Source organism: Hippoglossus stenolepis, chromosome 22, assembly GCF_022539355.2.
Source record: "Hippoglossus stenolepis isolate QCI-W04-F060 chromosome 22, HSTE1.2, whole genome shotgun sequence".
Taxonomy (NCBI): domain Eukaryota; kingdom Metazoa; phylum Chordata; class Actinopteri; order Pleuronectiformes; family Pleuronectidae; genus Hippoglossus; species Hippoglossus stenolepis.
Window position 1 is genome coordinate 13,972,280 of NC_061504.1, and position 18,671 is coordinate 13,990,950.

General features: G+C 44.4%; 3 protein-coding genes across 5 annotated transcripts; 1 reads left to right on the forward strand and 2 right to left on the reverse strand.

The window, feature by feature from the left end:
• The first annotated feature begins 734 nt into the window (after nt 1-734).
• Nucleotides 735-3,776, forward strand: ckap4 (cytoskeleton associated protein 4). Its single transcript, XM_035148056.1, has 2 exons — nt 735-1,283; nt 2,209-3,776. Exons 1-2 carry the CDS (start codon nt 960-962, stop codon nt 3,385-3,387), a joined length of 1,503 nt encoding a protein of 500 aa, XP_035003947.1. The 5' UTR covers nt 735-959; the 3' UTR covers nt 3,388-3,776.
• Nucleotides 3,777-4,889: 1,113 nt separating this feature from the next.
• Nucleotides 4,890-9,462, reverse strand: LOC118101941 (IKBKB interacting protein). Of its 2 annotated transcripts, XM_035148055.2 has the most exons (4): nt 9,085-9,462; nt 8,867-8,984; nt 6,066-6,287; nt 4,890-5,889 (listed from the first exon to the last, which is right to left on the reverse strand). In XM_035148055.2, the coding sequence occupies exons 1-4, from the start codon at nt 9,291-9,293 to the stop codon at nt 5,323-5,325; spliced, it is 1,116 nt and encodes a 371-aa protein (XP_035003946.1). In that variant the 5' UTR covers nt 9,294-9,462; the 3' UTR covers nt 4,890-5,322. The 2 variants fall into 2 exon arrangements, with proteins under 2 accessions (XP_035003946.1, XP_035003945.1); XM_035148054.2 differs by lacking the exons at nt 4,890-5,889; nt 6,066-6,287 and adding an exon at nt 6,412-7,761.
• Nucleotides 9,463-10,597: 1,135 nt separating this feature from the next.
• Nucleotides 10,598-18,173, reverse strand: arfgap3 (ADP-ribosylation factor GTPase activating protein 3). Of its 2 annotated transcripts, none has more exons than XM_035147633.2 (16): nt 17,967-18,173; nt 16,794-16,912; nt 16,105-16,177; nt 15,867-15,998; nt 15,666-15,746; nt 15,453-15,546; nt 15,292-15,351; nt 15,148-15,194; nt 14,912-15,063; nt 14,650-14,781; nt 14,420-14,545; nt 14,176-14,328; nt 13,929-14,052; nt 13,570-13,657; nt 13,311-13,435; nt 10,598-13,224 (listed from the first exon to the last, which is right to left on the reverse strand). In XM_035147633.2, the coding sequence occupies exons 1-16, from the start codon at nt 18,033-18,035 to the stop codon at nt 13,207-13,209; spliced, it is 1,593 nt and encodes a 530-aa protein (XP_035003524.1). In that variant the 5' UTR covers nt 18,036-18,173; the 3' UTR covers nt 10,598-13,206. The 2 variants fall into 2 exon arrangements, with proteins under 2 accessions (XP_035003524.1, XP_035003523.1); XM_035147632.2 differs by having other exon boundaries at nt 13,929-14,055; nt 17,967-18,170.
• Nucleotides 18,174-18,671: the final 498 nt, after the last annotated feature.

Here is an 18,671-nt window from a genome sequence, read left to right on the forward strand (position 1 = left end):
TCCCTCCTTCATCACAACGCTCTGCCTCTAAAAGAGCCGATTGAAGAAAGTTTGCATCAGACTTGTAACATCATTTGTGGAAGTGTGCCACAGCTGTAACACACATATATATATTCGATTGTTTGATGCCCCTGACGCACAGATTGATTGACTTTTGAGGATCATCTCCTTTGTGGCTGTGGTTTGTCCCAAGATGGAGCGTCTCCCCTATTATGAACTGCAGTGACTGTCTTACTTCTACAGAATTAAAAAGTGACATTAGCCAAATGATTACTTTGATTTGAACCTTGAGGAGCCATAGCTGCGTCTCCAAAAACGTCCCTTAGCCAAGGAGGTCTTGTTTTCACCCCTGCTCGTTGGTCTGGTTTCATTACACAAAAATCACTGAACGAATTGCAATGAAACTTGGTGGAAGTTTGCGTCATGCATCAGGGAAAAACTTATTAAACTTTGGTTTGGATCTGTATCAGGGCGCGAGCTCAGTAAATACTTTTAAACTTTCTTTAACTTTGAGAGATGTAGGCGTTTTTCAACGTTTTCATAAATTTCTCAGGAAATAATTAATGGATCTTGAAGAAAATAACCAGGCACATTCAAGGGACTGATATCTATGAGTGTGCGTAATTTGGTGCGGATTGGTTGATTGTAAAGATACTTTTGGGCTTTGGAACTGGTATGAGCTCTACTGTGCCATTTTAGCTGAATTGGTCTCAGAAAGGTAAAATCGCCAGTAACCAAAGTGGAGGAGCAGCAGAGTCCATCCATTGTTTCCTGGAGGGGACCGTGGGACGGCCCCCATCCGCATACCTCAGAGCAAACGAGCCCCGTGGACAGACACGACGCGCTCACTGATACGCTGCTGCTCCTGGACGGCGAAACTCACTCCGCATCCACGACTGCAAAAACCAGCAGCTCCCCCTTCACACACCCACACACCGCGAAGCTCCCTCCACTCCACAATGACGGCAAAGAACCGAACCAAGAGCAGCTCCGGCGAGAAGAGCGCAGCGCCCGTCAGCCAGGATGAGGCGCCGAAGAAAACCCAGAAGAGTCCCAGCAACGGGTCGACCGGCTCCCCGGGACCCCAGGGGCCACGGACGCGGGGCTACCTCGGACTCGTCCTCAACACCGTGTTTTACGCAGCGTTGATAGGAGCCGCGGGGTTTGCAGCGTTCTACCTCCAGCAGGTCGTGGAGGAGATCCGAGAGAGCAGCGCCAGGAACGAGCAGAGCGCACAGAGGAGCGCGGAGCTGGGCAGTAAAATGGAGATCGTCGTGCAACAGGTATGGAGCAAAGTGATGCTATCAGCAGGGGGTGATAACAAGAGAACGACTCAACTAGATCAGCTTCAGTGGGACCTAACTTCTTTTTCATCACTAGAAAGTGATGGATGTGAAGTGTAGACCCTTGTTCTTTTGTTTTACATGACTTTATATGCAGTTACATAACTTTCCACATACTTGTACTTCACGTACTGGAGTAACACGCACAGCAGGTATGTGGTAAACTGCACTGATGGATGTGGTCAACACCCTTTTAAGTCTATTACCACCGAGCAAACATCCAACGAGTAAAATCAAAAGTACATGGTTCAAATAAAAGTGCTGCTTCTTGCTTTTTATTTCATCATTTTATTTTGTGGAGGGTTGTTTAAGCAGCAAAGAGCAGATAAGGATCAGTTCACACTGTCGGGGGGAGGGGTCCTCTACAGTTTGTACGTAAGCTAAGGGCCATTTCATGCGTAGAGTACGGGAGTTGGCTCTTTATGGCTGATGACTAACTCTTTCTAAGGACTGAAAGTTACTTGGAAATCTGTGTCCTTGTTCACTTGATTACATCATTCATCCACAGTGTGCATAACTAATCTCAATGACACTTCTTTTATTGACCGAATATTGGCGAGGCACACTTCAGTTGTGTGACTCAACTCCTTTCATGCAAATGTGTATTTGTTTTGTCAAACTTTAAGGCTTTAAAATTTTTATAACATGACAATAAATTCAAATGAGATCCCAATTAGGTCATTTCTAATTATTCAGATGAATTGGGAACATTTTCCGTGGGTTGAGAAAAGTTTCCTACTTCCGAAGCCAAATAAAAACCTAGTGGATCATCTGAAAAACGCATAAAGTGAAACGCACAAAGTAAAAATAGGCCTTTCTCTTTCGTCTTATGAAAAGCACACTGTTTTCCTGTCTTGCTGCGCAGGTGGAGTCTCTGAGGAGCTCTGTGGACGGTCTGGACTCGTCGCTGGGCGCCACACGGCAGGAGCTGCAGGGGGCCATCAGCCGCATGAAGACGGGCGAGGTGGAGACGAGGAGGGTGAAGGAGGCCCTCCAGAACCTCCAGAACGACCTGCTCAGGGACCTCTCGGAGGGCATCAGCGAGGTGAAGGAGGCCCGCGAGAGGGACTTCTCCTCGCTGGAGAAGACGGTGGAGGAGCGCCTGGCCGAGGTGAGCCAGTCCATCACGGTCAACATTGCAGAGTTCACTGAGGCTCAGGGCGAGGCGCAGAGCCAGTTGGCTGACATCAACGCCCGCCTGGGGGACGTGGAAGACCCTGCACTCATCAAACAGGAGCTCGCCGCCATCGTCGAGGATGTGGCTGAAATCAAGACGTCCAAACAGGCGGCGGACTCTTCAGCCAACTCACTCAGGGAGCAGATTGGCGCTGTGAGGGAAGAGCTCCAGACTCGCAACCAGGAGGTGGCCTCGCTGTCTCAGGAGGTGGAAACGGTGAGGTCGGTGGTTCTAGAGACTGTTGGGAGCCTGAGGCAGTCGCTGTCGGAGGCAGAGGCCGAGGTTCAGGCCCTGAAGGACAAAACGCTGATGGTGGAGGGCGTGGTGGAGCAGGCCGCCGAGGTCGCTCGTGACGTGGAGAGAGAGGCGAACGCAGCGGCCGCTCAGGCCCAGAAAAGGTCAGAGGAGCTTGAAGCGAGAGTGAGAGCATCAGAGGAGAGTGGAGACTCCCTGTCGGCATCAGTGTCAGAAATTACCTCCAAAGTGGAATCACTGCTCGCTAAGCTGGACACCCACGAGAGCGCTCTGGCTGCGCAGGTGCAGAAGGCCAAAGCTGGATTGGAGCAGGAGCTGGAGACGCTGGAGAGCAGCCTGGGGGAGCTGCAGTCAAACGTAGTCGATCTGGGTGGAGCCGTGAAGGACTCCAGTCGGGTTGAGCAGGTGGAGGACTTGGAGAAGAGGCTCGCCGCTCTGGAGGACAGCAGCAGCACGAAGCCCGAGCAGCTGGAGAGCCTACGCACGATGGTGGCTGGGCTGGAGGACAAAGCCGCCAAGCTTGAAGGCCACGATCAGGCCATCGCTGCTCTTCAGGAAGCTCTGCAGGAGACCACACAGAAACTGGCAGGCGTCTCCAAGAAGAAGAAGTAGTTCGGTGAGAGACGTGACATCGGGAAACTAGAACAGGGACAGTGATGAATCCAAACACAACCCACTCCTCCTAACTCTATGAAGAATTGAAACACAAAACTTGATGGTGCACACTTGAGGCTTAGGAGGGAGGGGCAGAGCTGGACTGCTGAATCTGTGGATTCAAATCCACACCCATTCTGCACTGTACTTTTATTTTAGAATGTTTTATTAGGTTGGTTTTCTTTACTTTAAAGTTTTCTGTGCCAAGGCTGCTTCTTTTTTTTTACCTCCTCATGAAAATGAAATAATAAGCTCCTCTTGAACACTCCTTTGTTTACTCATTACATTTTGTTGTTGTTGTTGTTGTTGTTGTTGTTTTACAGGAATAAAAAGCTTTCGTCCACCAACAATTGTGAGATATTATTTCTTGGCGTGAACTAATGATTTGTTGCTTTTTAGTTTAGCTGATGCATCATGGAAATTAAATTGTACACTTGTTAATGGGCATGATTTACCTGAGGGCTGCACAATCATAACTACAACTACTAGCGGATAATTCTATGAATTTCAATTTATCCCACAGCTCCAAACCATTTTTAAATCTATAGCAAGACATACAGTAACACACATGTGGAGTCAGACTGATGATCAGTCACCTCTTACTGTTCCCAACTCTTCAATCTGCAAACAGCGGTGCAGAGCAACAGATCATTTCCTCTGTGGACGTTTAGTTTTGACCGTCGTCCAGCTGTTCTGCAGAAGTGTGCTTCCTCCTGGTGGCGTTTGGCCACTTCGCTCGACGACTTCAAAGTTACCTGTTTTGCTCGAGGGTGTTTAAAACAAAAGAAATACTTTGCAGGCCCCGGGAGAGGTGAGCAAATACTCACAGTACCGGTGCTGCAGGTCCGAGCGGTGCAGAGACCTTCAGAGGGGCTGCTGCTCACAGTTCTGCACATGGAAGAAGATTTTAAAACACCATTAATACACAGATGTAAACTTAGCAAGTCAAATTCAAACAGAGTGAAACATTTAATCTTGCAATCAGCATCATAGTTTGATTTAACAGAATTTCTCCTGAGGTGAACTTACCCCGAACTTCTCCTTCTCGCACTGAGCGTCCAAGTGCACGGGGAAATATTATGTAGTTGTGGAATTTCAAGTGGCTTCGTTAGTCGACTAAAATGAAATATCTTCAACTCTGAATGACTGAGATTCCTCATAGAAAAATTATAAGCTATAGTTTTGCAACGAGGCAGCGATTTGTCTACATCCTCATCTCAAGGTGTAAAAGCTGCATCAACACTTGAATTTGATAAAGATCAAGTTGTAACACCAGCGTGTTTGTCTTGTGAGTTTTATCAGGGATACGTATGCGGTGCGTCTTTGGTTTCTTCCTGAGACCCTTCTCATGTCTGTTTGCTGAATATGAATGTGAACACACCAGCCAGTTAGCTTAGCATAAATTATAAAAGCTCATTCTTGGCCCACACATGTAACTGTAGATAATGTATAACCCTTGGTCAGTTGTAGCATCATCTTTATTGTGCAAACATGAATGTGACATCTATAACTTTATAAGAAGGCTTGTGAGCATATTTCCCTAAATGTTGAACTATTCCTTTAAGCCATTATTCTGTGTCCTGACTGAATACCGTTAAAAATTAAATGCCAAAAATATAAACTTTTTCTATATTTAAGAGCTTTGGAACATTTAAAACTCAAATAAAACCAATGAAAATAATCAGAGAGTCATGAATCTTTGTCATGAGCTCATGAAGCTGCACACAAACCCAATCAGTGAGGATTTATGCTTCAACGCTGCAGATCATGTCCGAGTTTGTTCCATATTTATTTCAGTAATTCAGTAACAGCAGTGTGACAGTTGACCAGATGTAAAACTGAGAGAAAAGCAAATAAAAACAGTCAGTCTGAAGCTTCGTCCGAGGATGAGACTCATGTTGGCCGGTGCATCTCTCCAATATCAGACATATCAGCTATTTCACTAAGCTGTTTGGTTGTGACACTTAAATCTCCCTCTACTGCAGTTAGATTAGTCAGAGTCTGTCTAAGCTCTGTGATCTCCTGCTCTCTGTTAGTGAGATCCTCCGCCAGGCGCCCGATCCGCAGAGTCAGATCCGACAGCTGAGGCTCAAAGGCCCCAAAGTCCCTCCTGATGTTGGCCACCTTGGGTTTAAGGTCACTGGCAAAGGTCAGCGTCCTTATGAGGCGAGCTCTGCCGCTCTCCAGCTCCCTCAGACGCTCAGAGATCAGATTGTCTGCGGTGGTGAGTTCAGGGACACGCTTGCGGAGCTGCTCTATGGCCTGCGCGTTGCGTTCGGACGCAGCCCGGAGACTGGAGACCCGCTCCATGCTGCTGGTCAGCACGTCCCCGATGCGTTGGACCATGCTCTGCTCCATCCGGGTGGTCTGGTCCTCCAGCTCTCCAACCTGAGCGAGCAGAGCCTCCAGCTCCGAGTGCAGGCCGTCCATCCTGCGCACGTCGGTCCTCACTGACGCCACCTAGAGGGGGATACAAGAAATAAAGAGACTGAGAAACTTTGTAGGACAAAATATGACATTTTAAGTGATTATAAAACACATTTTAAACAAATTTCTGACATTTTATAGCCCAAAAATTTAACAATAAAACATTTGGCAGATAAATTGATGAGAAAACACCTGATTTTCCTACGTACCTTGTTGGCAAAGTCCACAGTGATGCTCGAGGTGCGTCCCTCAATCTGCCCCACTGCGTCTCTCAACGCGTCCATGCTGGTCTTCAGCTGAGCTCGTTTCTCCGTCAGCCCAGACGCCCACTCCTTCAGCCGGCCGACGTCCTGCTCCAGAGCCTCCAGCTGCGGCCGCAGAGCTCCAAGCTGACCCCCCAGACCCTCCAGCATCAGCTGGACGCTCTCGCACTGGAACACAATGCAGTACATGGAGTGGAGGAGGTGAAGTGAGAAATCATCTCGGGGGGGAAAATGGTGCTTTAAATACTCAACCGTTTTGAATATGAGAATCAAACAAATTTGCACAAAAAAGCACAGTACAAAAAAATTATTTTATTAAATTAAACCGTGATTGTTTTAAAATGTGAAACTAAAATCTAAATATTAAAGTTCATTACACAGACTGATGAATGATTTAGTCCAACAAATGTCCAAATCCACGAGATAATAATGTCATCAAGTTGCCTGTTTCTTCACAAACACTCTAAATACTAAAGATATTCAGTTTATAATGGAATAAAAAAGAAAAACAGCAAATCTGCCATTAAAGAGCTGCAACTAGAGACAGTGCAAATAACTGAAGAATAATAAATAACTGCTGGGGAAATCTAAAAGCATTAATCTACATTAACTGAGCCACTAAAACATACTATTGATTGTGTGACACTACAGTGCAGTGGTATCAAACATTAACACAGATAATAAAACAGAGCCGCTCCTTTTCCCTGGCTACATGAAAACCGTGACGTCATTCAGTGATGGCATCAGGAAGAGGTTGATTTATTTCACCCTCCTCATATTTTTCCCACTCCTCCTCCTCCTCCTCGTTGTCCTTCCATTCCTCCTCCTCCTCCTCTGCCACAGTGTCTATCTCTCCGTCACCCCTGTTCTCCCTCAGCACCATGGTGAGTTCACGGACTGCCTCTTTAACCACGGACAGCTCGTTCTTCATCTTCAGGATGCTGTTTTGAGCCTGCAGTGTGTCCAGCTCCTGACGTATCTCCAAGATTTCGTTCAGCGCTTTCAGCATGCTGTCCTCGGTCCCGAACACCTGTAACGTCACCTCCTCCAGACGCCTCTCCGCCCCGCTCAGGTCGCCCCCCAGCCTCAGGATGGAGCGCACCGCCTCCTCCACCTTCGGCAGGTGCTGCTCGCACTCCTGCGCCCGGGGGATGTGCTCCTGCAGCTGAGTGTTGAGTTCGGCCTCCCTCTTGCTCAGGCTGCTGATCTGCTCCTCCAGCTTGTGGATCTGCTTGGTGTTCCAGTCCAGCTGGTCCTGCGCTCGCTTGGCGTCGTCCACCTCTGTGCGCTCCAGAGCTCGGGCGTTCCTCCTCGTGCTGTCCTCCAGCTCCTCCAGCCTCTTTGCCAGCGACCGGCCCCTCCGCTCGGCCTCGTTCACCCGATCGGTGGATCCGGCGTGAGCCTCCCTCGACTCGACCTTGAGCGAAGTCAGGTCAGAGGTGACGGCCGCCAGACGCTCCTGCCACGTCTCCGTCACGTTGAGGAATCGGGCGTTGACCGCCTGCAGGTCACGGGAGGCAGAGTTTTCGTCGGCCTGCATCGCCGTGACAGCAGCGTGGAGGTCGGAGATGTCCTGCTGGAGTCTTGTTGCCAGGGAGACGGTGGAGAGCGCCTCCTGTAGGTCATCCTCAGAGGCGGCAAGCTGCAGCCGCAACACAGAACATGAGGGCTGTTTGTGTAGGAGCTCTATGGGCCTCAGTATTTATATATAACACATGAACAGTGGGAAACAAAGCTCATGCACAGAGAACAAGACTGTAAAAGATAAAGTAATAAACTGAAGGAGCACATGAGAGTAAAGGAGGCAAGTTTTTCTAAACTTTTTTTAACTCAATGTTAACATGTAGAGGACTTGTACATGTACGACAGTGATTCCTAAATGTTTAGATCTAACATAGATTGTTAATTTTCTTCCGTTGTCCTAAAATCATGACAAAATATTACGGCCATCTTGATATCATTTGTAGCCAGAGTCTTGAGGTCCTGCCCATACACGTGGTCGACCAATCATGAGTCAGTCTCAGCTGAGGTTGCGCCTCATTTTTATAGCATCAAATAACTAATTAAAATAAACTTACTGGAAAAATTAACACTTTAAAGACATGATGGGAACTGCCATTTTTGTTAAATGTGTACTTTGACTTGTTAGTTTGACCCACGTCCCGTCCACTAACGTGGAGGAGGCTGGGGGGTTTTTTGTACTTCAAACTTCTCTTCAACACAGTTCCAGACTTAAAGGTTCAGTGTGTAGAATGCAGTGACATCTAGTGGTGAAGTTGCATGTTGCAGCTGAATACCCCTCCCCTCACCCTCCACTTTCAAACATGAAGGAGAACCTTCAGTTGTCATAAAATACTCAAAAGATGTTTAGTTTTAGGCTACAGTAAAAAACATGGCGGCCTCCGTAGAGGGGGCCTGCTCCTGATGTAAATATAAAGTATCTTAATATAAAGGGGCCATTCTGGGGTAAAGAAAACAACAATTTGTATAATTTATATGAACAACACTAGTGAAAACATCACTCGGATTTATTTTATATTTAATTTCTGCCAGTAGATCCCTTTCTCCTACATCTTTCACACTGAACCTTTAAGACTGTGTGAGTGTAAACTAATTAAATTCCACTAATCTCTTCACCATTTCTCCAAACCTGTGCAAATAAAAGCAACAAAAGACAGTGTGTGTTGTTTCTTTTTGTCATTTGGATGAAATGGCCCTTCAGCTCCAGGTCTGTGAATCAAACGCACCTTCTGGGAAACTCTCAGGACTTCTTCCTCCATGTTGAACAGGCTGGAAGTTTTCCCCTGAAGAGATTTGTACTTTTCCTCCATGAGTGAAAACCTCTGATTCTGCTGCAGCACCATCCTGGAAACAACAACAACAACAACAACAACAACACACATTAGCACAGACACACACAGACACACAACAACAATAAAAGTGTGTTGGATCAGACTGAACTCACCAGCTCAGAGCTCCGCACGCAGCCACGCACAACACGCACATGATACTCCTCACGTCCACACCCGGAGACGTGTTCGTGTTTCCAGGCTCCGTCTTCACCTTCGGGCTTTTCTCCTTTTCTTCATCTTTGCTGTTCGCTGCTTTCGCTGTTTCTGACTCTTCATCACTTTGCTTCGGGGTCTTTCTCCTCTGCTTCACCTCAGAGGGCATTTTAAACTCTCACCGCGGGAAAAACTCACAAGTATAAAAAGCGACAGAAGTTACACGTGACGCTGCGAAGTTAAATAAGAAATAAAGTTCATCATGTGAAGAAGTGGAGAAATTAGATTGAGCTGCGTTCACGTTCCGTTTTCTTCAGCTTCGCAGCTCCTGGGAGAAATGTGGCCTTCAGGTGCTGTTGCAAAGCCTCGTAGATATTAGCTGCTAACGCACTTTAGATGAAAACACCGCACGTGCAGCTGTCACACGTGGATCAATATGAATGAGCGTTTTGTCTTTTACTTCAAGAGGAAAAACAATATTGTTTAAAAGTTACACATTGTAGTAAGTTTTTATTTGAGCTCCTGCTGTGATTTGCATATTTCCGAAAACCTCAAACGCATCAGCAGTTTCACCGTCTTCCTTGGGGAAATGTTGCCTTAAAGTGTCCTTAAAAAGCTCGTACATACGAACTGTTCAGGCATTTTACCTTGAATCTTCGTGTCGTGTGTAATTAAAACACACACAACACTTGAATGTGTTTTATCTGCAGCTTGAAGAGACAAAATGCTTTTTAATTAAATTTTAATTTTCAGTCTTGTTTGTAATTTTGATCTTTGAATTGAGGTCCTGTAGTGATTGTCATGTTTCCGACGGAACAGGAAGGACAGCGAACGCCTCACATTCCTTGGAAAAATGTGGGCTTCACGTGCTCTTCAGAAGCTCGGAAATATTTACAGCTGAGGCCTCTGGGTTTCAAAAACCGCACGTGCACGCGCAACACATACAACTATTTATTTAGTGAAAAGTATTTGGCTTCAAGAGACAAACAGCTTTTAGATTAAATCGTAATTTTCTGTATTGTTCACGAATTTGTTGGTTCAATTGAGCTCCTGTCGTGATTTTCATATTTCCGACAGTGAAGGAAGTACCGCAAACGCCTCAGCCAGCCACGTAGGCGACGGCCAGTTTTTATCCCGGAAGCGAAGCTGCAACAAATACTTTTATTAATCAGGTGATTGGGAGAAAATCGATCCACGAATATTTTTTGATTGATTATCAAGATAATTTATCAAGAAAATTTGTTCCCCAACTTCACGTAGTGTCTCACATGTAAAAATGTCCTTTTCTGTTTTATAGGATTGTAAATTTTATATATCTTTTAAACACATTTGAATTTGACAACCAAGAAACTTATGGATGGGTATTTTACAAAATGTTCTATTATTTAAAAAAAGAATAAAGCCTAAAACCATGTAGAATTGCACACAAGTTACATAGGACACAGAGAAAAACAAATTAATAAAACAGAGGAATTCATACGCGAACTGTTTATTTGGCATGTTTCCAAAAAACGTAACTTACACTTTAAATGTCAAAAAATTGTCAAAATCTGATTATCAATATTCTATTTTCTATAAATGCTCGTTCAAAGCCGTATACAACATAGTATTCCTACGTTACAGTAAATATCGAGCAATTCTCCCCCCCCCATTATGGTTTAAATGAATGGGCTGCAGCAGCCGTACGCCATCGAGTACTCAGGATGTGTCCGGGTGATAAAATAACTACAAGGGGGCAAACATGCACAAGCTGCTACTCTTTTATGAAACATTTAACAATACTCAACAGCAGAAGACACAAACTTACAAACGTAAGCAAAACTCAAGTCAAGCAAGGACGCAGCATCAACTTAAAGAGGCAAAGGTTCGTCACATTCCAGCAAAAGCTGCCACGTGCAAAAAAATTATGTGCAAAAAAATAAAATAAGGAACTGACGAGAGGACTCCACGATATTGCAAATTTCAAGACGTTATGCTTCAGAGATCTTTGGTCTAAGGCATACAGTGATGGAGTAAACAAATATTTGGTCATTGAAGGATGTGAAACGCTTTTAGTGCTTCGTAGTGTTTCATATTTTACTCCTGAGAAGCATGAACAGTACAGTGAAGTAATCGGAAATGAATCCATCCTGTCCCCAGTCCGGGCGTCAGAAACACTTAGTGCTTTAACTCGTGAGTAGACTTCAGGTAAAAGCTGTAAACAGACTTCAATCTGCTTCTCCATTGCTTTTAAATATCAAATCCAAAATCAAACTTTAGCATCACTTCTCGTTCTATTTGTGCTTCATCACTGCCTCGGTTGTTTTTGATTTATTGAAATATATCACTTGGACCTTGGCGGGATGTTGCACCAACAAAGAACTTGAACTTTAAAGGTACGGTTTACATTCATGTTTTGGAAGTGGACATGTGTTTCTTGATATCAGGGGCTGAACGCTACAAACATGTCAAACAGCATCAGGAAATTTTACCCTTCAAGAATCTGTGTGCCACTTAAAAAATATGCCCAGAGGCAAAAACATAGGAATCCACCGCAGACGACAAAAACACAATTTTCAAAGCAAACATCATCGGAACCCTCCCAATTGAAAAGAAATCTCTATATACACATATACGTGTTACCATGTTGACCTTATTCTTGATTGTAAAGTCTGGATTAAGATTAAGAAAGAAATAACACTTGAGTTTTATAAAGGAGACATATTCTGCTCTTTATGAAAAGGTTCACGTTCTCTAATGTTCAGAAGACACATCACTTTCCTCAGACTGTCCATCGCTGCAGCTCCTCTCATCAGCCTCTGTCTGAAACACTTGGTTTTAGCTCCTGTCTCTTTAAGGCCCCCTCCTCCCGATACAGCTCAGTCTGCTCTGATTGGCCAGCTGGCTCACTCTCACTCAAATGTGTTTTCTGAAGGTGAGACGAGTTCCCTTCACCGCTGACTTTGGACATTTTAACTCAGCAGAATTTGTACACACACACAAATCTATTTAACACATTAGAGGAAAGAAAAACTGAATAAGCAGAATATGTCTCCTTTAATAGGAATGTTTGACATTTTGGGAAATAGTGTTCATTGTTTTCTTGGTGAGAGAAAGATGCTGAGATTGACACCACTCTCATATCTTAGCTTAGCCTGACTCTGTCCATAGGTAATAAACTCCTCCTACTGACAAAAAAAATGCATATATTCAAAAGTGGCATCAAATTCTAGGCAAAGTGCACTTCCCAAAACATCAAGCTTTTCCTTTAGACCTTTCTAGCTACTTATCATCACTGCCATCCGGTCCTTTTCCACTAAGGATGCATAACCTACAAAAAAACTAAAAGGAAAAACGTGGCTACTTGCAGGAGAATGAAGCTTATCTGCGAATTAGATCAATACCAAAGTCCATAACTGATATCATCCTCAATTAGGAAACACATATCTGGTCCCCACAAGGCCTCGTTATCAGCTTTTGGTACCGCCTGTGGAAGAGCAAACGTAAGTGCACTTTGGGGACGGAAAAGGACACTTTAAAAAACGGTGGGAATGTGCAAGATTTCATAAAATAAAGTACAAGAACACACTGCACAGAGCGTGTGACGAGTGAAAGTGCATGAACCAATTCAGTTTTTTTACAACTGAACTGTCTCTGCTGTTTAGGTTTTGACCTCATCAACTTACGGAATCAAAAAGTAAACCCTTCCTTCATAACACCAGAAATCTCCCACCTGCTACATAAAGTATTTTTTTAAGTATTCAAACCCCCAAAACCACAAATCAAACCAAGTAATATAATGCAAACGAAATATTCCACATGGTTTCACTTTACACAGAAATCGCACTTCAAGATGTCTGCAGATGAGCAAATATTGTGCTTCAGTCATCCTGATTCTAACACCAGCTTTATACACATTATCTGAGAAAGAAAAATAGATGTAAATGTATACAGGGTCACTTTAGGGCTAGAGTTTGATGCATCCAAGCAGAGATTCGCTCAGAGAGCTGATCTCTATCCGTCTCTCACCAGGTAAACTATCAAACTCCGGTTATGTCGACGCCGACGACACACGCTGAATCCAAGAGGAGACGCATCATGACTCAGGTACTGTAGTGATCCTGGGGAAAACAAAATAATATACATCATTAGGTTATTATTACTATTCATTGTATGATTGGAATCAAGTGCTGTATTTCGGACTGACCTGAATTGAGTTAACTACACCACTGGCCATGACTGAGAGTTTTCCTGCGACTGAGCGCACTCCCAGTTTGAGCTGCGACATGTCAGGAGCGCTGGGCAGCACGTTGGTCAGACTGTACGAACTCCCTGTGTGCACAAGATTCACTCATATCAATCAATGCAGTCTTTGGGTCGTCATACGTATATGCATTTATTCATGAATAACATGTTTGAATAGTGAGTAAATCATGTGCAGAGTTGTTTCTGCAGCGCTGCGTTACCGGTCTGTTTCTTTGGCTCATCAAAGAGGTCTGCGGAACTTATAGACGCGCTCCCAGATAATCTTTCCAGTCGAGATTTGGCCTCGTACTAAAGAAACAGAAACACAGACAACGTTTGAAATGTTTCCAGCAGTGATTTTTCTGAGAACACCCATTTTACGACAGAATATGTTACGCAGCTGTTGAAATATGACATTCAGTTAGAGACCTTAAACATGAAGAACCGTAAAAAGTCGAGAGATATTTTCAAAGGTTTACTACAACTCTATAAAATGAATATTAGCTCTAGTTCAATCCATGATTAGATATGTATGTGTACATATAAAATATATTCCATTAATAATATATCAAAAGTGTACCTCAGAGTGGTCTTGTTTTCCAAAGTACATGTCAGAGGAGATTGCTTTGACATCTCCAAACTTTTTCCGAGCTTCTCCCGTGTCCGACACTGGCACTGGTTCTGGTTTCCTCCTGGCTGCGTGTCTGCTAAATGGAAGAAATAATAAAATTGTAATCCAATCAATTACAGCATCAACCATTATTCTGATATTTAAAAAAAGAATCACTTAGCTTGAAGTGCATAAGTCATGAGTCACTGTCTCCTACCTGTTGTCAAGTGAAGTTATGATGGAGGAAGAGTAGAAGTCTGGCTCTGGTTTCTTTGTCACCTTCATCCAGCCTCCTTCCTCGACGCCGTCATCCCACCGTGAAGTGAACTGATCAGAAGATTCTATCTGTTCCTCAAACCGGGACACAGACCTGAAGAAAGAGCAAGTTCACATTAATATCAGGTAAGAAAAAGAATCACTCCAAGCTGTAGAAAAAGGTAGATGGTGGTTCTTCATCTGACCTGGAGGTGAAGGACCCTTCATCATCATCTGGCTCAATGAGCCGCCGTCCTTTGGTGGTCTTTGAGCCCAGTGTATTCTCCTGCTCGATCATGTGCATGTCCGAAGTCACAGAATGTGAAACCCCACTACAGAGACAAGCAGAGACACAGTGACCATATGAGAAATGACAAGAGTTCTTTAACCAGGTACAGGATCGTGAGTGTTTTTCTCTTCATCTTCATCAACGTACCTCCTCATGCCTAAACCCATGCCCAGTCTCTCAGCTTGCTCCTTCTTATTCCCCTCTAATCCCTTCAGCTTCTTATCCTCAATTTTCCTCTGCTGCTCAAAATCTTTATAGGCCAGTCGCAGCGATGAAGAGCTGAAGAGGAGGAAGACAAGTTTAAAAAGGAGAAAAACCCAAACAGGTGATTGAAAAATTACCAGCTAACCTCTGACATTCTCATGGAGGGTGCAGAATCATTTGCTTCAAAATAATCAAATTTACGTACATGGATTCCTCAGGTTGAACACTCTTCTTGGTGCTCACAGCGCCGTCTTCTTTCTCTCTCTGCTTGTCGGCAGCTTGAGCTTTCTTCTCCAGCTCGGAGAAATTCAGGCTGCTGACCTTGTGAGCACCCAGACCGCCCTTCTTAGAGCCCAACTTCCAGCAAACATTCAGTTAAATACGCCGTCAAATAAGCAGTAATACAATGAGTCTACTTTCAAAATAGTGCTGTGTACATACCGTTTTCTTGGCAGCGGTGGGCTTCTTCTTAAAAAGAGAGGACGGCTCTGGAAGGATTGAAGGACGGTTAAGTTACATCTCCTGCAGTTTAGTCATAATACAAATACAAAAATAAGATCCTGAAGCCAAAACATGAAGACTAACCTGGATTCGCTTTTGGAGAAACACTCAGCGAATCCACACTTGGACCCTCCTCTGTATTACCTGAAAATGAGGAACCACATCAATTGTCTGGGGATAAATACAACTGTTGTGGTTTTGTGATGTTTCTATGTGTTATATCGCTCAGGAGAAGCAGTGAATACCATTTTTGTCTTCATCTTTTTCCGGGTATAAACTCTTCTCTGATGTGGAGGAGCTCAGATTCATTTCGGCCGTATTCACGTTTTTAGGAACCTCCTGGGAATTGAACAGAAGCACACGATGAAATGACTAATCTTTGTCAATGTGTGAATATCCAACGCGCAAATATATGTGGATACAATCACACCGAGGCTAGTCCAAGTGCACCCCCTCACCACTGTATGCAGACTGAAGAAATCCACCTGCTTGTCCTCCGGTAATGTTGGAGAGAGAGGAGCCTGACTATCAAGCCACAGCTGCGGAGAGGAAGGAAGAACCGATTTAACTGTGAGGGTGTGGTAAGCAAATTAAATTGTTTTACCACGTGTGGACTCAGCTCGAGCCTTCCCTCACTCATTCATTCATCTGTATTTCACCTCAGTGCCGTGGCGTCTGGTGGCTTGTGTGGCTAAATTCTTTATCTTGTCTCTGTACAGCTGAGCAGCTCGGCTGTTGTACTTGGCGTTGGCAGCGCTGGTTGTGCAGCCATGTTGACTGAAATAAGAAGTCTGCCACAGGAAAGTCAAAACAAACAGGAGTCATCAGATTGAATCCTGTGTCGTGTCACGTCATGCCGGAATTACAGCCTGTTGATCTTTGCCCTCGAGTACTTACCGCGCTGCAATTCCCTCCCACTTGCATACATCTCAGCTGGTACCAAGACCAATTGAAGTCCAGTTCCGTAGATCTGTGTAACAAAGTGGAGTTAAAGAATATGTGATAAGACAGAGACAAGCTACTACTCTAACTAACCCACGTTCTGTTTAGAGATTAGCACGATTGTTTTTACAATTAAGACACATTCAAATGTCAGACAAACATTTTCTTTTAAAACTGCTGAGAATTGAATCCTGTTTTTGTGTCTTCATATCTAGATTATTGCAAGTCGTTATATTCATTCCTCAGCAAATGAAGTTCGTCTGGAGAAGCCAAACCCTCTGACCCAGAGTTCGGGTTTGAAAATGGCTTTATTACGGTGGCAGAAAGAGCTCAACGGAATGCAAATAAAAAAAACACATGCAAATAGAAAAAGCACGTGCAATATTGAGAAAACAACTTTGAACACTGAACTACAGCCAGGTTCATCACTCATTTGGGTCCCCTGGAAACATCTCCATTGTCGTCTTCGCTATGTATTTGCATGTGTTTTCTTAAATTTCAGAGCGTTGAGCTCTCACTAAATGGACAGGGCCCTGAGTACATTTCTGAAATGTTTGCTGTCGAGAGGATGAACAGGCCTCTCAGACTCAAGTATATTGTGAAGTTTTGTTCTAATAAGCTTTATTAAAAAGGTCCTGACTTACCTGATAAAGCTCAGGTGCACCCCCAGAGACCTGTGGGTGCCGGAGCAGTCTATACACACGAACACACCGTAGGTGATGCTGGCCCAGCTCGGGTTTTTAGCTGCACAGTCAAAGCAAACCTGTGGGGCGAGATGAAGAAAGATAATGAAGCTTCAGCTCAACACTTAAAGGGAAAGTTCACCCCAAAAATGGAAATTCCCTCATTATCTACTCACCACTGGGCCGATGGAGGTGGTGGGTGGGTTTGAGTCCACAAAACATGTTTCAGGGGTAAACAGTGTTGCAGCCAAATCCAATACAAGTGAAGTAAATGGCGACCAATTCTTCAAACGTATAAAAACAACAGAAAACAACAGAAAATGCCTCCATACGGCTCGTGTGGTGTCATCCAAGTGTCCGTAAGCCCCGTTAATCATATACGACTCGAAACAGCTTCATTTACAACATGATTTTAGCCTAAATGTTGGAGCGTGGTTCACAGAGGACATTTGGGGGCATGTTATGTTTTTCTTTTACGTTTGAAGAATCAATCACCATTCCCTTCAATTGTATCGGATTTGGCTGAGAGGCTGTGTTTACCCCTGAAACTCCCGAAACATGTGTTGTGGACTCGAACCCTTCACCTTCCACCTCCATCGCCACAGTGGTGAGGTGGATGTGGAGTGAACTGTCCCTTTAAAACAGAGGGATTGACATTTTTGACATGTCACCTCTGAGTGTAAAAACCAACCGATTGTGTCAGTAGTGGAAGCAGCTGCTGGTTCCAACAGCTGTTCGTGAACTGGGCTGTTAAATTAAACTGGTGTCACTTCCTGTTTCCTTTTGCAACGATCCCACACGATGTCTTTACAACAGGAAGTGACAATGTGGGAAGCTCGTAGAAAAACAAACAGCGGCTAATGTCAACTGTCAAAACATGGAGCTAGCTAGCTCGGCTGCTAGCCACCAAGCTAACGCTACGTCCGGTTACAGTTTCTCGCACTTTCCCGTTGTAATTCTCCGGGAAACGTTAACGGAGGCTGTTTTCAACCGGAACCAACGTGTTTCCAGCGCGACATTAGGGGGATAGGAGCGGCGTCGGGGAGATCCCGGCAGCGGCAGCCGCCTCGGTGCTCGCCTCAGTGCGACGTGTCAGACACCCGAGCTGAACTTCCTCGTCGGGGCAGAACTCACCTTGTTGGAGGGGACGGAGCGGAGCCGCTTGAAAATGGCGGAGATGTCCGGTTTAGCGGGCTCGGACATCGTCGCTGTGGTCGGTTGTTGCTGTGGTCGGTCGCTTCTTCGCCCGCTGAACACACGAGTGACGTTTACATGTGGGAAAACACCACGGTTAAAAAGTCAGTGCGACACGTCGGTGGAGAAACAGCACGTCCCGCCGCTGATTGGAGGAGAGCGGCCCGTGGTTGTGTTGTGGTCGCCGGGGATTCTGGGTAACGTAGTTTCACCTCGACGCCTGTGGCTCAGCTGACTAAACAAATGGGAAATAAGTATTTTAGAAGTATTATTATTTATTGTTGGACTTTTTTTTTTGTTTATACACATGTAAAAGTATTTAATATGACTCCATGTACATTTAGTGTTATTTAAATGTATTTAATTTTAGTTTATTTCAAATGTTATGTTCTTGATCATCATACAATGGTAAAAAAAGGACAGTAAAATAACAAAATAAAATGTTCTGATAATTATAATATTGTTTGTTATATATTAGGCACTCCATACTTTTCTGAAGTGTTGCTTTTGTATTTGTACATGATCAGTGTAATGTAAAGCACAATTAACGAGGGCTCCTGTTACTTTTTGAATAAAAAACATTTTTGTATCACTACCCTTCTAATGACCCGTATTCATTTCCTGTTATTTCATGCATGTGTCTTT

Bases quoted from the DNA above. Each gene is read 5' to 3' on its own strand.
- ckap4 (XM_035148056.1), top strand. From the start codon at position 960: ATGACGGCAAAGAACCGAACCAAGAGCAGCTCCGGCGAGAAGAGCGCA. The intron at 1,284-2,208 runs GTATGGAGCAAA...CTTGCTGCGCAG, and splicing joins TGGAGATCGTCGTGCAACAG to GTGGAGTCTCTGAGGAGCTC.
- LOC118101941 (XM_035148054.2), bottom strand. From the start codon at position 9,293: ATGCCCTCTGAGGTGAAGCAGAGGAGAAAGACCCCGAAGCAAAGTGAT. The intron at 8,985-9,084 runs GTGAGTTCAGTC...TGTTGTTTCCAG, and splicing joins GCGTGCGGAGCTCTGAGCTG to GATGGTGCTGCAGCAGAATC. The intron at 7,762-8,866 runs GTGCGTTTGATT...TTGCGGCTGCAG, and splicing joins TCCTGAGAGTTTCCCAGAAG to CTTGCCGCCTCTGAGGATGA.
- arfgap3 (XM_035147632.2), bottom strand. From the start codon at position 18,035: ATGTCCGAGCCCGCTAAACCGGACATCTCCGCCATTTTCAAGCGGCTC. The intron at 16,913-17,966 runs GTGAGTTCTGCC...CTCGCCCCACAG, and splicing joins GCTCCGTCCCCTCCAACAAG to GTTTGCTTTGACTGTGCAGC. The intron at 15,352-15,452 runs GTATTCACTGCT...CCTCATTTTCAG, and splicing joins AAAAGATGAAGACAAAAATG to GTAATACAGAGGAGGGTCCA.